The following is a 22,375-nucleotide window of genomic DNA, read 5'->3' on the forward strand; positions in this document are numbered from 1 at the left end:
TCTGCCCACTCCCAGCTTCTTGCCCACCCCTAGCCTACTTTCTGGGGTGTCAGCATGGGGAAGAAGGGAAAGGAGAAGGCCTTGGTGCTATGCATGCACTGCTCAGCAACAGCCAAAAATACTGATGTGTTACCAGTGCTGGTTTAGTTACAAATACAAAATACGGCACCATGTGGGCTGCTGTGAAGAAAATCAGCTGTCTCATCCAGACTCAGTACAGGGCAGGACTGGAAAGCCAACTGCTAATGATCGTGGATAAATTTAAATTTTTATGTTCAGGAAAATAAATCTGTGAAGCCTAAGAAATTCTTGGTTACTCTAACCAGCACCACATAAAATTCATGCATTTTCTGAGTGGCAGTGTGTGAACTGGAGAAGAGCTTTCCTCTCCCCCGTTTCTTAGGCTGATTGTGCCTACAGGTAGCAACCCATCATGTGCATGTGTGTTGGCTGCTTGTTAAAGGGATGTAGCTTCTGAGTCAGAGCCCTAAGTTTCGGGAGACATATGTGAGCTTGGTGTCCGGGCTCCCATGGGTCCCAGTGGAGATGTGTCACTGCTGTCCAGGGAGTTCAGTAGATTAGGTGCACTTAATTTGCTGCCCTTGTTTAAAGACATTACAGTTGTTTAAATGTTTTTGATGATTCAGCTAATCAAATGTAGGTGTCTGCTCTGCGGGTGAAGAGCTCTTTCTCTCATGGTGAGAGCAGCTCTCAAAACTTCACTCACTTCAGTGACTCCATCAACTGTAGTGCAAGTGTAGGCACTGACATCACTGGTTTCTAACATAAGATGCCCAAATCTCAATCCAGATACCAGGCCCAACCCTGGGAGCTGAAGTCAGTAGCCTGCGTCTGGAGCTGTTTCAGATACCCCAGTGTGTTTTGACTTGCCTCCAGTTGCCAGGCCAGAAAGGCCTACCTCTTCCATAGGCTGTGCATTGTATCTGCCAGCCACACCGGTGTCTTACATACCCACCAGTGTCTGAAATGGCACTTAGTGTCTGAGTAGCTCAACTGAACCCCCTGGTGATGCCTCAAAGTGTGATAATGAAAGCAGGTTCTTTTTATAGTAAGTATAAAGAAATAAGTCCTGTTGTCTAAAATTAATGTAGGTTTCCGTGGCCTGCAAGTACCTCTTTCTCTGCATCAAACACAACAATTGACTAGAGGTAGAGGTCATAAAAATTGAGACATTTAAAATGAGGTGAACATTCCTACAAGGTCATATGCCCTTCTGCAAAGGGTCCAGTATTTCTCTGTGTGTTTCTCTGGTCTTTTTAAACCTGTCATCTTAGAGTATCACATAGTTTTATACATTATTTAACTGCTGCAGTATGTATTCCCTCTTTATTTGTAAGGCACATTGATACACTTGTCATGAAAAGCTGTGCAACAGACAACGGGGTTTTATGATTCCCAAGTAAGGGGGGCTGGCCTGTATTTTCCAGATGAAAGCTGATGATGCCTGTATTTACAGACAGTAGAGGGGAAAAGGAAACTTTAGACTAATATGCAAAACTCTTCTTTTATGCTGGATGCACATAAGGTTTAGGTATGAATGTCTTTACATTTATTAATATATTATTTATTATTTTAGCATCTTCATAGATTCAGAAATACCTGCTTTCTTGCACGCCATGGGATGGGTAAACTTTGTCAACCTACTTGGTCCTTTATCCTTGCAGTGTATGTGATCTGGTGAAAGGCTGTACCAGTGGAACTGTAGAAGGAAGTGTCAGATATAGGCTTACTCTCAGGGAGATGGTTTGTGGCAGGTTGCTGTCTGGAGCAATTTCATTTGAGATAATGGTATAAGGTGCTACAGAGCCAGCTTTCTGGATGATGAGTGTGGGAATGCTCATCAGTGTGCAGTTTTAAAAATATTTCATACAGTTCATGAAGGTCTAAAATACAAAGAGAAGGATGACAAGAAAATAAAGCATCATGAAGAGACTCTTGTGGAACATTTTATGAAGATTTTCACCCTTGGAAAAGCAGGTGTTATAAAGTGATGATTTATCACATTGAATGTTCTTCCTTTCAGCCAAGGAGTATTGCAAAGTGATATTTCCATACGAAGCACAGAATGATGATGAACTCACAATCCGGGAAGGTGATGTCGTCACACTTATCAGTAAGGTAAAAGCAATATTTTTCTCCTTTAAACAGGGATGCAGTTTTTAAAATCAGCATAATTCAATTCCCATAAAATACCCGTTGGTGCCTTTGACAGTGTCCTTCTTAAAAAAAATGCTAGTTTGACAATGAAACATTAGACTTCAGAGCACCCTACATCTCCTCTTGTGCTTTAGAGGCTTACCTTGACAATGTCAAGTGAAGAACAGCAAACATGTACTCTTGAGTTTACAAGTTTATACTATTAATTTTAATTTGAATCTGCTGTCAGAGCTACATAAATTGTAAATTGACCCCTGTAACAAACATAAAAGCCTAAACAGTAAGACTCAAGAAAGCAACAGGTTTGAACACCTCTGGTAGGTGTGAGTTCTGTTTCCTGTAGGAACTGTGAATTCGATTTTTTGAGTTAGATGGAGATAATATGCCTAAACTGACTTAATGACTTAAACACTTATTTAAGATGTACCCACCCTTAACACTATAGTAAAGCTGAAAAAAATGGTAAAACAGAAATGAAATTAAATCCTTTTAGATCTGTGTTGTTTTCTTTAAAATTACTGGAAATTATTCAAGATTAGAAACAAGAAAACGGTGCCAGGATTTACAATAAATCTCCAAAAACTATACAGTAACATGGTGAGTAGATTAGGCAAACTTAATTTGCTCTCTTGTTTAAAGACTTGACAATTGTTTAAATTATTTTGACTGCTGGACATAAGTATTTGGGAGAAATAAAAGCTACAGACTAGAGAAGCCTGTGGATTTTGCGTGATGAAGATGAACTGTAATGATGTGCACAATAGTGCTGTTGTGTTTATCCATTATAGAATTCATTCTTTTACTTTCATATAAGTTTCATAAGAAATTGTTACTTGCCTAAGCAATCTGTCAGTTAGGCAGAAAACCCCCAAAACCTTGGGAAGTACATCTCAGACAGTGTTTGCTGTGTACTAAGACATTAGCAAACCTAGTGGACCTCTTCTTTGTCCTGGAGAATGTATGTGTAACCAAGGGAAAACAGTCAGACACTTGGTAGGAAGAGAAACTGCAAATTTTAAAAATAAATTCCCTACATTAAATATCTTTTAATTACTTGCCCTTAATGACTTCTTTATTTAACTTGTCTTGAAAACTGTTTGGCTTTGCCTGATTTAGAAAGTTCTTCTTTGAGTATTTAACAATGTCTCTAATCATGGAAATGGTTTTTAAGATGTTGTTCCTGCCCACTTTACACTTTATTGACCAGGTTGATTTAACTCTCTGAGATGGCTGATCTCCAGGTGAAGCTGTGCTCTTCAGTATACATAGATGAAGAGACATTACTGAGGTTTCAGTATGAGAATTCATTTGCTTGCTTTTTCCCATTTCTTCTTCTGTCTGCCTCTGCCCCCACAATGGAAGGATATATGTCTTTCATAACTAAGCTGATGATTTGACTGAATTGATCAGCTTTCCCAACCATGAAGTGAGAGCTTTGTTGGTATGTTCTCTAGTATGTCCTCCATTCTTCTGTTCCCCAGTCTGGTGGTATCAAACCACTGCAGACTTTTTATTCAATTTTATTCTTTTGGTTTTGTGGTATATGACATAAAATCTTGCCTCTAGAGAGTAAGGGATCTCAATGCAAAAGGCTTGGGATTTCTCTGTGGATTTATTTTATCTGCGTCTGAACTCATCTGAGATACTGAAGAAAACAGAGGTAAAGAGGGAGCGACTTTGCAGATCCTTTTGTGGTTTGCAGACCTCATTGCAGTCAGACATGCTGGGGAATTTCTTCTGTTCTAAGCACATAGTTTAAAAAATTAAATCCAAGTGATGTGGAGTCATGTTCTTGCTGTAGAGTTCTGAAAACAGTGGAGTTTCTTCCATGCTCTATTGTGCAATATAGTAACCTTATTTTAGTCCGAATCTTCTGAAGTAGGTGTCTGTTGTAGTTTTTCTTTTAGCAACTAAAGTCAGCCTCAACTTTCTGCTCACTAATGGCTTTTGGTAGAGTTGCCTTTTACCTGAAATTCAAGTCTCTGTGTTTAGAGTGTCCTTTCCATAACCAGTTAGTGATCCATACTAAGAGGAATTCAATAGAAACATATGGAGGACTTCAGAAACTATTACCATGGTTTGGTTTGCTATCAGGTTACAGTTTCTTTTAATCTGTTTGCAAGAAATTGGTTTGTAGGTTTGCTTTCCATGCTGAAGAGCACTAGACAGAATTTGTTCTTCCCAATTACCTAGACCCAAGGAGAGAAGATTGTTACTTTTAAAGAGATGGGTGTCATAATTCTTCCTACAACCACAGATGCGTTTGCATAAAATAAAGTATTTTGTTGAAATCACTAAAACCATAAATTGATATAAATTCTCCATATGAAAAGTCCATCACTAGGCTAATCTGTTTTCACACAGATCTATAGGAGTGTTGAAGGTTCACAATTTAACTTGTACTGAATTTGCATTTAACTTGAAACAACAGCATTGGTGAGAGCGTGTGGAAGTGGCTGAAGTAATGAGTGAGTGACACAAGAATGGGAGAGAAGTCTCGTGAAAACAACGTAAAATGCATTAGAAGAATCTTGAAAGCATGAAGATGAGATAGCAACTGATAGGTGCTAAGAATGACTTAAATGAGCTAAATGGTAAGTTGCTAGGAGAGCCTGTGTATGAGTGCACACACATGAGAATATGTGTATGAGGAAGCTGTTAGACTGGCATTCATATTAAAATGATGAATATTTGTTTTGTGGAAATAATGACAAAGGAATAATATCAGTAGTTGCAGAATTGAAAATTGCCATTTTAACAGTGCCCTTGCAGATAAAAGGGATAAACTTATAACATATTTGTTTTTTCAGCTAAACTAGTTATAAAAGTCCCTTTGTCAAAATCATCAAATACCTACCTACTAGCAAGAACAAACTTTTTTTTTTTTGTCACAGCCTTTGCAAAATCTGTTCCAAGTTCTCACTCTGTTTTGATGGATGTTGAGGTCTTGAATCAAAAGCTGATCAGATCTTTCCTAAGGGCCTCTATGATAAGGGAATATGAATAGCTGGGGTCTTTTATTAAATAGTTGAAGAATACTTTGCAGAGGTTTGCTGAAGCACAAGTGACTTCCCTACTGACTTTGAGAATATGCTGATAAGTTTTATTTAAATACTGAAATGAGTCAGTAGAGGCTGATCATTTACTGGTCAGTCTGGCACGTTTTATGGGAGATGTAGGGGGAAGGATGGCATTTTGCAGGAATGACAGCCAAATCAAATTGTCAATTAAATAGCATATTGAGTAATTTTTTGATTAACTGCGTGTGGCTAAATCATTGAAAAGTTACACAAAAGGAGAAGAGTTCAAACCTATGGTATTAACAGTTGTTTTGTCATAGATTAAAATTTACCTAAAAGACTAAAAGAAAAGCAGAAGGTAACTTCACATAAATGTATTCCAAACATTTCTGGAAAAGATTTTTCTCTCCTCCATTTCTGAGTGAAGCAAATGCCCTCATAGATGCATAGAAATGTTTTATTTGTTAATTACTGGAAATTAAAATGAACAAATGGTATTCCCTTAATTCCTTCATGCAAAATACTTAAAAGGCAAGAAAATACTGCTGACAATTGTAAAGGAAGGCAAAAACTTCATCTTCAAGGCAATAAAACAGTAGACCAGGTACCTTTGCTTTGCAAAAAGGGGTCTAAGAAAAATACACCTCTGGAAGAAAGAGAACAAAAAGCAAAATGCAGCAATTTCACTTGTACAGTTAAGGTGATTGTGCTGCAATTTGATGATAAGTTACATTTATTAACTGAGAAGATATGAATTGCAAGAGGCCATGAGATTGCCCTTGTAGTAATTACTTCTCTGTAATACAAACATTTGTGTTCCTTAGGTAATTTTTTGTGTCTTCAAAATGTTCCTGGCAGCATTTGGATAAGGACAAGAAGACTGGTAGTGTCTGCACTGTGCAGCTGAAGGAGAGCGGCAAACAGGAGTTTTACTGTGCTCAAATATCGATTCTACAGACTGTAATAAATAAAGTTGCTTTTAAGCAACAGGAAATTCACACAATATTTTCAATTTTTATCTTGAAAGTATTTTAGGATTTTTCATTCCAGCACTTTTACACATAGCTGCTGTAGGTAGGCTGTTTTCCAGTCTTAATAAAGGCTTTTTATACAAACAGAACGAATTTGTTAGCAGCTCTAGTAAATTATGACAAAATGCATATAATTCAGGAGATTCCACTGGCATACAGAAAATTACCTGTGTGAGGAATTGATACCAATAGCTTAATAATTTGAAAGTAAATACATCGAGCACACACTGGCATCTGTGCACTCATTTGAAAGCACTTTTACTTCCAAGAGTGTGAAAGATTTCATTGCACTGCATCAATCTGCCTGAACTCTAGGCAGTAAAGACCACTTTGTTCCCAGGAGTGAAAATGGTCTGGTTAACTAAAATTAAGTACTTGAAAAATCATTACAAATTTGAAAAGCTGACAGTAACAGAAAGATACCCCCCCCCCCGCCCCCTTATTTTCAGAGTAGGAGTAGTGGAGGGCAATATTAGTGGCAATTCTGAGTTTACAAGATGTTGAAGTTAATAGTTGACAATGTATCAACTGGAATAATAATCCGTGTCTTTCTCTGCATATCCCACCTGGCTTTCCATCAGCCCCCACCTACCTGGATCACTAAGCCTTTCTTCTCCTGCTCCACGCTAAGAGCTGCGTGCGTGGCACTAGTGGTAGGAACATGTTGCACCGAGTGATGGATGACACAATAGAGGGTCCTTTATGATTTTGCAAAGGAGCTTTCATGAGGAGATGATTTTCATGGAAGGTGTCCAACCTCCTTGTGAATTCATCAAAACTGTCTGAAGGATTAATGAAGTGTAAAAGAAAGCAACAATGATGTACAGCCTCCCAAAAACTGGCTGATGCTTTTCAGATAATACTGGGCCAATTGAGGCATTGGTATCATGAAAGACAAAACAGGGCAATGCCTGTCACTAGTGAAAGACTTACATGGCACATTATCTGGTCTAGATATTTAATGACAATCCAGATGTTTAGTGGCAAACTGATTTGTAGTGCTTAATTCTGTGTTGGGGAAAGAAGAACCATAAACTTAGTTTCTAAAAATAAACATAATGGCAATCAGTTTTTGCAAAGATAACATTTGCTTTTGGTGTTATTGTTAGTAATTTACTGTAACATTTGGAAATTTTCTGGTTCAAAATGCTGTACAGTTAATGAATCCCTGCCCCGTAGGATGTGCAATCAATTAGTAAGCACAAGTGAGGAGAAGTTTATATGGAAATAAGAAAATGAGATTCAGTGTTGAATAGTCTCTTTCATAGTGCCACATTTTCACTGTTGCAGTGACTGTGCTGTATGCTTGTCCATGTTAGAGTATGAAATCTGTCTGTATATGGAGCACTTAATATTTTCCAATTTTTAGGTTAGTTGCTAGGCACTTAATCCTCTCTGTATTTATAGACAGTTACCTGAGTATGGCCCTTTCACCAAAACAACTCTCCCAGTTTTCTCTCTTAGAACATCTTTAAATGCTCATCCTGGTGCAGGAGGTGATTGTCCAGAGCACTTTCTTTAGCTGAGCGATTGCCAAGGTGAACTTGGCTGAGTAGGGCTGCGAAGGAAAACAGCTGCTCTAATGGATGCAGGAGGCTCCTAAAGGGATGAAATTAGTTAAGTGCTATGTACAAGAGTCTTGCCAGGGAGTTGAGGCCGTGAGAAGGGGAAGAAGCAGGAACTAAACAGTTTGATAGATGAAGACACTATCTGATACTTCACTGAATATTTCACTAGGTTGTGGTGTCACTAGGGTAGAAACCTGTCTGTGGCCTGCTTTTGTTTCTGTGGAGGTTTTTTTCATTGCTGACTTTTTCTATACATTTTTAATTGCAAACAGCACACACATATTTTACAACCCTTGGTTATAGTAACGCATGGAAGAATTGGAGGACTTCCAGGGTTTTCTTTATGAGCAAATAGGTAGATGTATCACACACTTTTCCATAGTAATATGAAATTGTAGGTATTTTTAACTTGGTAAAAAAAAAACAAAACTTGAGGACATAAAAAAATAAAGCTAATTAGCCAAGAAAACAGACATTTTCAATAGAGAACCCTGCAGTTAGTACAGGGGAGAGGGGAGCAGCAGGCACTTGAATGTTGTTCCTGTTAGTATATTTATAATGTCCTCTTTTTTTAAGCCTGCACTGGAGCCCTCTTTTCCTGTTCTTGTTATCACTGATTGCAGTGCTACATCAGTGCCTTCAGAGGAGGGTATTCTGTTGTTCCTGGAAAGTCGCAAATTTGAATGCTGGCAAGTGGAAGTGCATGCCAAGCTATGTAGGTGAAGTGTCAGGATCCTGCACGCATGCAAGCGCTTCAACATTTGCATCATTTGAAAAGAGGTTTATTTTTAAGTATGTTTAATACAGCAAAGCTAATCTAAAAAGATGACGTATTATAAGATTAAAAAGGAGAGATTTTTTTTTTTTCTGCCCCATGCTTACAAAAGATATAATTGAAATGCTGAGGCATCTGGAAAACTGTGATTATTGCACACAATGTAGGCTTTAGACTCGCTGTGTGGCTTCATCCTTTCTTTTGTCAGGAATGTTGGGTTCACCTGCTGGTTTGATGGTATTACCTGAAGTCCAACCATTTCAGGGTAGGAAGAGCTATTTAAAGGAAAAGTAAAAATGCATGTATAGTGCCAAGTAATTAGTAACTGTTATTAGGACCCTCGTCCTGACATGTCTCTGATCTAAGTAGTAATAGCATTAAATAATCCTTCAAATGCTTTATGTTTTTATAATATTTCTAAATACAAAAAATATAATTATGTAACTCTGTGTTGGCTTGTCAGAAGCATAAATTGTGTGTTATTAGCACCACCTTTCATATTTGTGTTGGCTAACTTAGTTTTAATTTGAGTATTGGAGTGCTAGAGTTTTATGACCTGGAACATGTTTATTTCTCTGTGATATTCTGCTGACTGAACATTGCAAGTGAAGTGAATACCCAGAAGAGATTGTTTTGTTCAATGAGTAACATAATTTTCCCTGTTTTTACAAATATTTCTTCATAGCATTTCCGCTCTATTACTAATTACACTATTTAGTCACAGCGCAAAGTCAAAACGGTGGATCTAGCCTGAAATAGATTTATCAGACAAAATGTATCTGGTCTGGTAGGTTCTCTACTGAGCCATCCTGGGTATTGCAGGTCATTCACTATTCTCAGCCAGTTTCTTTTTTGCAGGGCCTGATAACTTGGACTAATTCTTGTAAGTCTGTGTCTTCTAGAGAGGCATCTTCTTGTGGTGCCTTCCAGTGAAAACACTGTCTGGAAAGAGTAGTGTAACCACAGCTGAAAAAATGTCTAATTTCTGACGGTCTCTCCCATTTCCTTCTGTACAATGTTGACACGGTAAATGATTAGTAGAGCTTTGGAGCTTCTGAATAAAGAAAAGTTTACCTATTTTACTTCTTAAGCTTTACAAGATGCAACCGGTGTTATCAGACATAAGGTTCCATACAGCTTGGGCATGAGAGCTGACAGGAGCTGGGAAGGATGTGTGTAGCATTTGGGGCTTTTGGGACATAGACTGAGGACCTGAGCAGGATAAATCGCTGGGTTAGGGGCCAAACAGAGCCAGACCAGGAGGTTTCCTCTCACAGTTTTCTTTTGGTATTTCATACTCTGAGTATTTGCAAGAAAGATTGTGTAAATGGAAGACGGTTGTTCTCCAGGACTGCCTCAGAAGACAAATGTATCGTCTGTTGCACTGTCTCCTTTTAGTCTAAATGATCTTGAATTGGGTAGTTGTTAAGTGATTCACTCTGCCGTATTACCAGATTTTAAAATGGTGTTTCTGCTGAGGTGTATTAGATTACTAACCAGATGCTTTAAATCATAGCCATTTTCTTCAAAAGTAATGTTCTGTAACAAATTTAGCACTATACTGTGGGGTCTTAATCCCAGTAATTGAGCTTAGTAAGTAACAAAGCTTGATTGTTTTGAATAGAGTATTAGGTAGCACAAGGTGGGCGTAATTTAAGCCTCTGGAGAGATGCTTTCCTTCATTCACAGGTATTCTCCCAAGTTTTATGATAGTTCATGATTCTAAAATCAGTTGTTTTCTGACTTTTAAAATTGGATTTTCAGAGTGCTATGTCTTGGTTTCAGCATCATGATACTGAATGTAGTAAGACATTTTAAAGAAACACTCTTGAATATTGTTATACTGCTTTTTCCACCCAGCTTTAACAAAATTTTATTGTTTCCTCTTGATGATAAGATTGTATTATTGATGATCTGATGGGGTGAGAGGTCAGTTTTTGTTTAGCTCCTTTCAAAATTACTGAAATAATGATGATCTTTGACACCTGACCATATATTTAAATCAGGGCAGTTATTCAATAGCAGGGTAAAAAAAAAAAAAAGGTAGAAATTTCCTCACACATCATTGTGTTTGCCCAGTAATGTCATACACGCACTTTAAAAATAACAGAGCCTGTCCTGTGGGAGCTGGAGCTTCATCCCCAGCGCTGCGTTCAGGCCTGGAGGCAGGCGGCAGCGCTGCCCTGCCCACTCCTGCTCCGCTTGGGTGGGCCGAGCGCCAGAGTGCTCCTCCTTCAGCTCTGTCTTTCTGTGAGGCCCCTAATCCTCAGATTCAGAAGCCTTTGTATGTTACATCTATCTCTGTGTGTATGGCGTCTTGAAAAGTGCTATAGACATATTTGTTGACATTAAAGGTGGTTTGTTTTTCTTTAAATTAGGAGATTGGCCATCAGAAAGTCTGCTAGACAGATGTTTACAGTGGCGGTACTAGTAGTTTAATGTTTGGCTGCTAGCACAGCAGAGCTGAAACGTTAAAGCTCTCAGTGCAAGTGTAAGAGGATCTCAGAGTAATTTTACCAGTGCAACCTTATTCTTGTTGAGATGAGAACCAACTTTACAAGGGCAGATATTTGATGAGTACAATTGCCAAGTGCTGGGATTTTTTTTTTTCCCAAGTCATGTGAGGAACAATGTATTATAGTGGAGATTTCTGTGAAACTCTGGTGTCCTACCATGAAAAATTCACTTTTTCAAATGTTGTGCTATTATGGTGTATCTTAATACTCTGAATAGTCTGGGTTTCTACTTTGTAAATTTAGCTTGCCAATTGAATATTTTAATCTTAGTAATCTATAAATCTGAGATTAAAAAGGTAATTTTCATAGGCCAGTTTTTTAGAAGATCTCTGTAAATGATGACTGTGTAGAAATGCATCTATGGGCACAAGGAGAAAACATGTTACCTGAGCACTGCAAGAGCATGCATTCCACAGTCCACATTTTGCAACTACATTGTTTGTAGGACCTGTTTGTTCTTAGCATTGCTTTCTATCCTAGCTATAATGTTGAAATCTGTGATTAAATTTTCCTGTCTCAAAAACTTTTAATCAGAAAAGCTGAAAATTGGGCAGTTATGGGTTGATTCTGTGATGTCAGTACTATGAAGTAGCTGCATGATTCAGAGGACCAGCCTGCACAGTGATCAGCTCTCTCAGAAAAGCAGAAATCCTATTTACAGATGAGAAAATCATCCTTTTTCAGATGTATTTCTACAAGGGTTTACACAGCTGCAGTTATGGTCATGGATAGGAGAGAAAATAAATGCAGAGCTTGTTACTTGTTTAGGGACCTTGGAGAACAGGTGAAAACTTTCACTTCTTTTACCAACAAAAGCCTTCTCCTTCACTATGGAAGGGGAAACTTGGAAGGCAGCTTTTGAGGGAGAGGTGAACTTGGGCCATGGCACTCCCTGAAATGGTCAGTCCTTCAGAGGTAGCAAGTGATGAAGGAGCGAGGACTGCCTTGAAGGCCTGGTTGCTTTGGACAAAAAGGCAAGAAACACCTTTGCCCCTAAACTAAATGGAGAACATGGCTGAAGCAGTGGATACCTGTCTACCTCTAAGACTGTTCCTGTATCTCTTGTAACCCATTAATATGGCACTCATGCACTGCTAGCTGTGGCGGTGCTGCACTTCATGGAGCAGCTGAATAGGTTGTTCCGGCAGCCTCTACCAGCCTTGCTCTGGTGCTTTCAGGTTTCCATGTATTTTGGTAATAGCTGCAGAAGTTGCTCAACTGTTGGTAAGTTCCCAGTGAGTATCAGATGGCTGCTGATGCTGGAGAGAGCAATCGTGAGTGCATTTGCAGCTGGCTTCAGAGATCATCTAGATACATGTTCAGTATGCTTCTGAACACAGGCAAGAATAAAACTATGATAACTGAACAGAGAGCCAAATAGCTACTGGTTTTCTTTAAGTGATTAAGAGCAGTCTCATAGTATGTAGTAACACTCCTCTAAGTGTCTTGAAGGAAAAAAAAAATACATACGCAGTACTTGGAAGAAAACATGGATTTCTCCATGTTTGACATTTAAATTATAGTAATCTGGTGTGCTTTATTGAGTCCTAGCAAAATAATTTAAAAAAATACACATTGTGACTTTTTATTTTAAATATGTTCACAACCAGAATTGCTGCTTTCCATTTTCAGAGAAAGTGTTGGTTGCATTCATGATCTTTTCATCCAGCTTGGGCCTAGAGTGCAAGTAGCAGCATGGGCTAGAAATAAACCCGTCTGTAAAAACCAAGCCTGGTTGTTAAAAGAGAGAGCTTTATATGAAATAAAACCTCCTCTGTCTTTGGAGTATTTGAAACTCCTGCCTACCTGGAGCAGAAGGAGATGCTGCGAAGCTGCGCGTGCTGCCAGGAGGGAGAGTTCAGTGGTGTTTGCATGACAGGGCAACTTGTCACCGTCAGGCTCATCGCCGGGACACGGCTAAGCATGAGAGAGACGTGTCGCCGCCGGCTACGAACTTGCATCTTTTAATCTGGTGGTGTTGAATGTGGTACCGGCCAGTAAAGTGGAGATCAAGTTAGCAGGGGACTGACAGCTCTGCCTTATTAACCTCTGTTGTCATCTCTTTTACCACTGAAGAAAACCAGCAGTGGTGTTTGACTGAAGAGAAATTTATGTTCTTGTCTTGCGACCAGCTGTCTAGGTACAGCTGCTTCTGTGCGGTGAGTGGAGTATTTGTAAGACTATGTAGTATAAGGTACCTTATGCTGAGGCTTTTTGCTCAGTCTCCACAGACTTCTGCTTTTTTTAAGGCTGGATTGAGAGCACCAAGGGAAGAAACAGCATGGTGTTTGTTCTAATACAAGAGCAGCAGTTTTGCTGCTAAGCAAAACTGTTAATATAAGATACTGTGTGTGTAAGAGACCAAGCAATGTTGTGTTGCTTTCACCCAGGAGAGGAAGAAGCCTGACTCCAGTACCGGTTTTACAGCTTTTCTTAGCCAATATGAAAGTAGCTACAGGATCACTGCAGTTGCTAAAAAGAGACCAAGCCATGATCTACCTCCTCTACTCATGTATTTTACTGTATTTCACTTATCTGGTGCTCCCAATGGAAATTTCCTTTGCCTGTGTATTAAAATATCCTGGCATGGCTTTTGTCTGATTTCTCTAGTTAATGTATCTCTCTCCCACCAACATCTGCCCCTACTCTTTTGGTTACTACAGGCCTAAGTTTCAGAGTGGAGCTGTGTTATCTTTATCATTGTTTTCAGTTTTGTTTTGTTTTGTTTTTTTTTATTTTCTGTTGGTTTAGTAGTCCCTTCTGGGAAAAAAAAAAAAAAAAGTCTGTTTTCTTCAGATTATTCCCTCTTACAATTTTCTTTACAGCTTGCATGTCTCACTTTGAGTTACATAAAGGATAGTTCTCTCCTTATTCTTCATGTCAAGAAGAGGACAGGTGCTTTTTAGTTCACCTGTATATACTCTTAAAATTGTTGGCAGAGTATTGATAAAAGCTAGCTGTATTTTGGTTTTCTGGTAGTTGCCATTTCTCCCACATTTATCCTTTCCTCTTCACAGAATCACAGAATGTTAGGGGTTGGAAGGGACCTCTGGAGATCAATGAGTCCAACCCCCCTGCCAGAGCAGGACCATCTAGTCTAGGGCAGGTCACGCAGGAACACATCCAGACAGGTCTTAAAGATCTCCAGGGTGGGAGGCTCCACAACCTCCCTGGGGAGCCTGTTCCAGTGCTCTGTAACCCTTACAGTAAAGAAGTTCTTCCTCATGTTGAGGTGGAACTTCCTGTGCTCCAGCTTGTGACCATTGCCCCATGTCCTATCCCAGGGTACAAGTGAGAAGAGGTTGCCTCTTTCTTCTTGACAACCAGTCCTCATATTTTTATACACATTAATTAAATACCCCCTAAGTCTTCTCTTCTCCAGACTAAAAAGCCCCAGGTCTCTCAGCCTCTCCTCATAAGGCAGGTGTTCCAGACCTCCAGTCATCCTCCAAGCCCTTCACTGGACTCTCTCCAGTAGATCTCTGTCCCTCTTGAAATGGGGAGCCCTGAACTGGACACAATACTCCAGGTGAGGTCTCACCAGGGCAGAGTAGAGAGGCAGGGGGCCCTCCCTTGTTCTGCTGGACACACTCTTCTTAATGCACCCCAGGATACCATTGGCCTTCCTGGCCACCAGGGCACACTGCTGTCTCATGGACAACTTGTTGTCCACCAGGACTCCAAGGTCCCTCTCCACAGAGCTGCTCTCTAGCAGATCTTACAGCATTTTAGAGATCTAGCAGATCTCTTACAACATTTTCTGACTTACATAAGAATTCAAGCTCAGGATGGCATTTTAGTACCTTATGTTTTGTGTAATATTTATTTCTAGCAAAGTTTTAAAATTTGTCTTCAAAATTATATGAACATTTCTGTCTTCTCATGACTATGTTTTGTCCACTTCTTTACCCTGGTACTTATCATAAAATGGATGTTCTTAATAAATCCAATGCATTGAATTTTGTATGCCTGATTTGGAATCTGCTCAGCTTGGAACTGGAATGAATGTTGATTCTGCCATAGAAGAGCTTTTCAGCCCTTCTTTCATTTTGCTTCTCCTTCCTCCCTTTACTGCATTCTCTAAAAAGTAATTTGAATTAAATTCATCAGACAAGAAATCTACAACAAAACTACTTCACTGGAAATGAGGATAAACCCAAGATTTGTGTTTCAATGAGAAAATGGTAACATTTCCCTGTAGATTTTTTTCTTTATTTCGTGAATCTGCCTGTGCTTGAACAGGTTTGACAATGTGAAACAGCCATGGAGTTCTTAAAAGTATTTCACTGCACCGTCACTGCAGTGAGTACCTGAGTAGAGTCTCTGAGTTAAGCTTTGGTAGGAGCTGATTTTTACAGCAGTTAAATGTTGGCCCAGCTACAACCTATTTTGCATGGACTCTAGTATCTGTCAGACAACAATTTCTGCTTTTTTGGCATGTCCTGATTTTCAGTTTTGTAAACTTTTTTTTTTTTTTTCCCTTCCCTTAAATTAAACTAATATGCATTTTTAGTAATTGGGGTACATTTTGTAGAACTTCTGTGATATTACAGCATCTGATTTTTGTCTGTTTGCATTATGAGTCTCACAGGATAACATGGAGATAAAGCAGAGTTGCATTTGGTTTGTTAATAAATTTTGGACTATTGATAACTGAATTGCAAGAGCTTGACAACTTTTTTATAAAATCTGCATTTTGACATTACAGCTATTTTTCTGACTTTGAACACATGACATCCTTTTGCTCAGTGACACAGAAGCCTCCTCTGGCAAATAAAGTAAATGAGAAAATTAAAGAGAACTGCCTAAAGGTTTACTTACTGTATGAAAATCCATCGTTGTGATTGGCTGCATAAGCCTGTGAGATGAGCTGGAGAGGAGAAAAAAGCAAACTTGCAGCTGTTTGGTATTAATGAACGTGTACAGTAACAGCATCTTCATGAAAATAAATAAGCTTTGAAGTAATCTCTGAATACAAAATTCATGTGTGTTAATAAAATGGAGAAGTAGGAGTAAGATTTGTGTTTCCTAAGAGCTTAAAAATAGCCAACCTAAAAAGAATATATGTGATGTTGTGTGTTGTTTAGTCAACAAAGATTTAGAATTATTAGCTAGCACTAAGCTGTACTATCAGTTGAAGCAGCAGCTTTCCATCTCTGGACACTTGAATTATTCTTAATATTTCTCAAAATCTAAATTGGGTCATAAGTGTTTTGGCAATTTCAGATTAGCAGCGTAGGGGGTGGAGGGCATTATAAAACACACCATGTGATAGAACAGTTGAGTGCACTGATTACTGTCTGCACAAATAGACAGAGCCAAGTGAGAAGGCACCTTCACATCAGGAATGGGGGTGCTGCCTCTGCCCTAAGACCAGAATCCTGCACAGTGCCTGCCCGTGCTGTGCATGACCACCTGATTATCTTGGTCCTTCATTGAGCCCTCATTCACTCAGTGGATATTTTGAAAACATGAGCTAGTCAGGAATCAGCCCTGTTTACTAACAGAGGCCTGACAGTCTAACAGAACCTGTAAATACTTCCTAAATAACTCCCAGGAAGGTCGAGAAAGGTAAGTGTCCTTGGGGAAGGCCACCCTGCTGAAGAGAAGGGAGAATGCGGGAGGAAAACACAGGCTGAGTGTGAGAGAAAATGACCAGAAGAAGAATGAAAGGATTGTTCAGTGTCTGCATTTGTGGATTGGGAACAGATTACATTGGAGTGAAATACTGAGATATGAGGTGAAAAAAAAATAAGCAAAACAGATATGATGCAGAAAAAAACCAGGCTATTAGCTTTCATATTTAGGTAGCACATACTCTGTCTCAGAAGATGAGGTGGACCAAATAAACTGAATAAAAAGACTAGAACAGGAAAATAACTAAAAATCCCACCAAAACATAAAAGCAATGATCTTCCTTAAAGCTAGTCTGCTTTCTCTCAAGTATCTTCCAATGTTTATGTTTTATAACTTACAGAATAATACCAACAAGCACAGCCATTGTGAACAATATTTTTAAGACATCTCTTTGTATTAGTACACCTCATTAAGTTAATTTGCATTACTCTGTCATGCCTGTAGCAGCTGAAGCAAACGATTTCATGGAAATGTAACAATAAGGCTATTTTGCATGCATGTATCATCATGCAATCCTTTATTGCCCATTTACATCACAATTTTTTTTCAGTGGATCTTCTCCCTTATTTAAACTACTGTTTATTTCTAGACAAAGAAATCCTCGTTTTTTTCTTACTTTTTCCTCTCTGTACTGCTCTAGTGTGCAGATGCTTTGTAAGCATTCGTCTTCAAAACTTTTCTAAATTGTGAGAACATACTGAGATTGTTACTAGGCAGATGATGGAATGAAGATCAGAGTGGCTGTATTTTAAAGACTTTGCTCATTCTGGACACTCATCTTGAAAAACAAAACCAAACCCGACAGATCTGTCTTTTAATGAATAACATTTTTCCCCTATACACACAGCTACAACAGTGACTCGTTTGAGCCTGTGACATTTTTAACTCTAGAGCTTTTGCATGTACTCCACAAGTGTGCCTTCACATCCAAATTGCGTAGGTAAACTGTTAAGACATGCAGTTCCACTTGGTATTTTTAAAGCTATTTTCTCACAAGAATGTTAAGATTCTGGACCCCTTGATCCAGTACTGTTTCTGGAGAGATGTTGCCTCATAGCATATACGAGGCTTGTAGTATTTGGCGTATTTTATTTGCTTCTGTACAATTTTTCTAGCTGTGTTTTATGTGGAAGCCTATTAATGCGTTTTGTTGCCTCTCCCTCTTTTCTAAACTACCTGTTTAGTCTTTCCTACTTTTATTATATCCATACCCCTCTGCTCCTTCTTGTCTCTATATTCTGGTGTTCCAGACACACAGCTTTCTCACTCTTTGTCACTTTACTGAAAAGCAAGAAGAGATGGGGGATTGTAATGAGCCAGCTTTATACATTATCATGCCTTTTTCCACAGACTAGATGAAGTCTTTGCAGGGAAAGAATCACTCAGTTTCTACAGCAGTGAGTGACAGAGAATCCTCACTGCAGGATGACCTGGAACAGTGATCATGCCCCAAGCTAGAGCTGTTAGACATGCATCACTACCACTGAGTATTCAGAGAACACAGCTGCTAAATTTCAACAGATCTTTTCTGAACAGTGATGAAATGTGTTGTTTGGGTTTTTTTGTTTTTTGTTTTTTTTTTTAAAGAAAAAGTACTTAATTAAATTGGGGAAACTTTCCATGGTGTTGGATTAGAAATGTTGGAATAGGAACAGGAACATCCAGCATGTTGAATTCTGGAGCAGTTCCAGTGTGGCTCTGCTACCAGGTCAGCTGGATATACCTGTCAGGTGCAGGTGGTTTGGTCAGTTCAGCTCTGTAGCTTTGTAAGCAGTGATTGCTTAAGGCTGATGATGCCAGATGTTGTTGGATTGAAGCTGTAAACCTGACTACATTTAGCCCTGACTGTCATAGAATGGGGGGGATTCCTGGTGAGTACTTGTCATGTCCAAGCCATACACTATTTTTAGGGTCTCCCTTTCCCTCATGTCTCAGGTGTGCAATATTTATTGCATAGCTCTGAGCAACCTGAAGATTTAGGTCTACTGCTCAAGAGGGTAGAAAGATTGGCCAGCCTGGTGCTGAGCCAAGTGCTAAAACTGGCTGAAAGCTTTTGAAGATTAAGCAGACAATGGGCGACTTTCCCATAACTGTATTTTGGAAAAAGTTGGTTCAGCTGCAGCTTTTGGAGAAGAATGTGGAAAATTTCAATGGGAAGTGTTCTCTTTAGCAAACAAAAATAAGCAAACCATCCAGGACTTAAGAGACAGTTGTATCCTTCTCTAAAACAGTTGTGGCTTCTGTTACTATTATTATTCATTACCAACATAGCTCAACTATTTTTTTCATCATTTAGACTCACTGATAAAGTAGTTCACCTATTGCAAGCTTTAGCTGCACATTGTTTTGCTACACACTCTGCATTGTGCTGCTCAAAAATCCTGCAGAAAAAGGTGATGCTTGATATTGATCAAGTGTGTAATGCTATCTTAATTGGGCTGTGATAAAATTTCATCATTCTAATAAGCTTTTCTTGAAAGTATGGGAAATAAAGGAGCTTTCTTACCTTGTGGGATATATGATGTTTAATTAGGTTACTGTGTTTCTGTAAAGTGAAGTCAGAGAAGGATGGTATCATGCATGCTCAAAATGCTTACTGGTTTAACAGATCAAATGGTGGAATAGTGTTTGCTTTAGACGCAGAAAAGCTTTTGAGCTCTTATAGCATGTTTTATTGTTCTTTCCTAGCTGCTCTATGTGATAATTCATTGCAGGATGATAACTGAAGTTTTTATCTGGCAGATTACCCTGTTAACCTGGCACTCCAGTAAATTGGCACGTTCTGGCAAAAAAGGAAGACATTATGCAAAAGAGCACTCCAGCACACAGTGTGTTCAGCACGCCAGCACATTGTGGTTTCATTTTATTTTACTGTTTTGTAGGATTGCATTGATGTGGGTTGGTGGGAAGGAGAACTCAATGGCAGACGAGGTGTGTTTCCAGATAACTTTGTCAAGCTTCTTCCTTCTGATTTTGAAAAAGAGGTAAGCAGTGTATTCTTTCATTTTCACTTTAGAATACAGAGTGAAAGTGGAGTTGAAAGAAATTATCTTTTGGATGTGTGATTTTGATAATTTTGAACATAACTTAATAACAAAAAAGTTAAAGGAAACAAACTTTTGGGTTACAAAGCATCCATGAAGAGAACGTGTGGCACTCAAAGTTGTATTACAGACTTACTTTGAAGGGTTTAATTTGCCCATCCAGTTAGTCCACCTCTACTGTGTTGCTCTGAAAGCCTTCTGCATCCGAAGTTTGAAAGGGAGAGGAACTGGAGGTCCCAGGGTAATTTGCTGAGCCAGGTGGTGCAATGATGACCAGAATTGTTAATTCTTCTCCATTTTTTTTGTGATGGAATATGAGAAGTTAGCATACCACCTGCATGCCAGCTGGCAGAAGTAAAAGACTATTCTAGAATAAAAAGGGTGAAATTTTAACTGCGAGATTTGAAACACAGCAGTGAGGTTTTGTTATCTCAGAGGCATGTTTCCTGAAGTTATAGAATCTATGCAGAACCCTTTTCACCTTCTGTTTATCTGAAAGAGATGGTCTTGCTATTTGCCAAACAATATTTAGAAATCTCGCAGCTTCCTTGAATAAAGTGATGAATCGCTTCCCTCAAAAGTCCATTCAATTTTTAGCAACATTTTTTGTCATCAATGGGGTATTACAAACTTGCAATCAGGCTTCTGATGAGTATTTCACAGTGACATTGTAAACCTTCTGTGATAAAACTGAGACTTATTGACATTCAGCTCCAATCTTTGGCAATAAAATTGGATGCTGGAGGCAAAAATTAAATAACTTGGAAAGCTTAATAAAGTAACTATTAAGCAACTCACGGAAGCTAACATGATAATTACTGAAAATGAAAGTTAGAAGAGCAACAAAAGCTGTGGAAGATGAAAACACAGTTCAATAGCAGAGTGGATATCCTGGCTTTAGGCCTAATAATAAAAGAAGGTGATTTCCAGCAGAGGCAGAAATCATAAACTTTAAAACATAGTGAGCCTATTACAGAAGAAGAAAAAATCCTAACCTTTTTTTGTGTGTTGAAATTTCTTCAGTCTTCTTGAACTTAGAAATTATATACTTTTAAGTGTTTTTTTCTTTAAAGTGCAATGAATATAACTTGTAGAATGAATTAAATATTCATACTCTTAGCAATTGCTGCTAGGTTTGCTGTAAATGTGGTGAATAAAAGTTATTTATTTTTAAGATGGCATGGATGGCCACATGTATAACTGACTGGTAGGACTATAGACTATATGTCTTTGTCTGAATCAGTGTTAAAAGGGAAAGAAACTGGTAGTTTTCCAGTGATTTTGTCAGATATTTTCTGATACGATCCAGAAACCTTGGATTCTATCCCATAGTCTGAAAGTATTTGTTGCAGTAGGGTCTTCTGCTTGTTGAATAAAAGCTTGGAATCTTTTCCCATCTCTTTCTTCAGTCCCCAGTTTTCCAGTCCTGATTCTTTTCCACACACGGCTATTTGTCCCAAGCCTTTTATATTCACTGCAAAGTCCAACTCCACCTCTCAGGTGGTCTCAATTACAGGAGTTTCCCCTGAGCCCACTACCTGACTCTAAATCACCATCTGGATTTACTTTTTATCCCTGTACCAAATTTCTTTATCCAGCTTGTTTTCCTCTCCTCTCTCACTCTTTGTCCATGCTCTATATTTTTGTTCTTCTCTTGTCCAGCCAAACCTGGTTTCCTTTCTGTTGGCTTCATTTCTAGTCTGTCTCCATCACCTTCTCAGCTATCTCATCCAGCCACAGTCCTTGTAATTCCTCCTTGCTTCTCCATGTTTCCCTCAGTAGTCTTAAGGCTCGTTCATGACACCTTCTTTCTGATTTTTGTCTGCCTTCTTAAAACACTGTATTTCACTCATCAGCTTCCAGTTAACACCCTTGTGTAATGAAACATAAGATCCTTTCTCCTTTGTGTTTATCTGCGTTAATGTCTTAGTTTTAATTAGGAGTGCGATTTGTAGTGAATCTCTCACTTGGCCACATACACTTGCTATGCTTTATGCTTTTGTTTACCTCAAAGACAGGTCTCAGGTGACATGAACTACACTCCTTTCAGATGAGAACTAAGCCAAAAGATGTGCTAAAGGAGCACAACTCATATATTCCAACCGCTGACGTACGGACAGTAAATGGGATCAGGCTCACACCAATACAGAATCAAACCCCAAACGGGTATATTGTGCTGTTGGATTCTCAGCACCACTTCACTCTGCAGCCATTGTCAACCAAATTCACAATGGCTGTCACAAGACATTCATTGTCCCTGTCTTCTTTCCTTTCCACCTTTTTCTGTGCTTTACTGCATTTAAAACTTGAACCATGTTGCCTCAGTTCTTGCAGAAGTGTCTGAGAGTATAAGGGACTCACTGTTCATGGGGAATAGCCCACAGCAGCCAGGCTAGAGAAGATCATTCTGAGCTCCTCAGTTCTTGGCAACAGCTTCCTCCGGTTGATGACAGGAGGTGAGCTGGTTAGGATGAAGTGGAGGAAAAACCTGAGGCTTGCAGGATGGCAACTTCAGGGATTTAAGCTGGTAGGCTTGCTCAGCCTATGCAAAACTGATAGTTTTTTTTATCTCCAGAGTTGAATAGAATCACAGAATCATAGAATCC

The 22,375-nt window shown here is 38.9% G+C and overlaps 1 protein-coding gene across 1 annotated transcript in view; it reads left to right on the forward strand.

Annotated features, from left to right (window-relative positions):
* Positions 1-19,709, forward strand: part of LOC103772162 (SH3 domain-containing kinase-binding protein 1-like) — a gene marked incomplete at both ends in the record, with an annotated part of 109,662 nt that extends 89,953 nt beyond the window's left edge. The window contains 2 exons of the mRNA XM_008939480.1: positions 2,045-2,139; positions 19,608-19,709. Coding sequence (XP_008937728.1) covers positions 2,045-2,139; positions 19,608-19,709 — 197 coding nt within the window. The remainder of the gene's footprint in view (positions 1-2,044; positions 2,140-19,607) is intronic.
* Positions 19,710-22,375: the final 2,666 nt, after the last annotated feature.

This window comes from Merops nubicus, unplaced genomic scaffold (assembly GCF_000691845.1).
Source record: "Merops nubicus isolate BGI_N331 unplaced genomic scaffold, ASM69184v1 scaffold224, whole genome shotgun sequence".
NCBI lineage: Eukaryota > Metazoa > Chordata > Aves > Coraciiformes > Meropidae > Merops > Merops nubicus.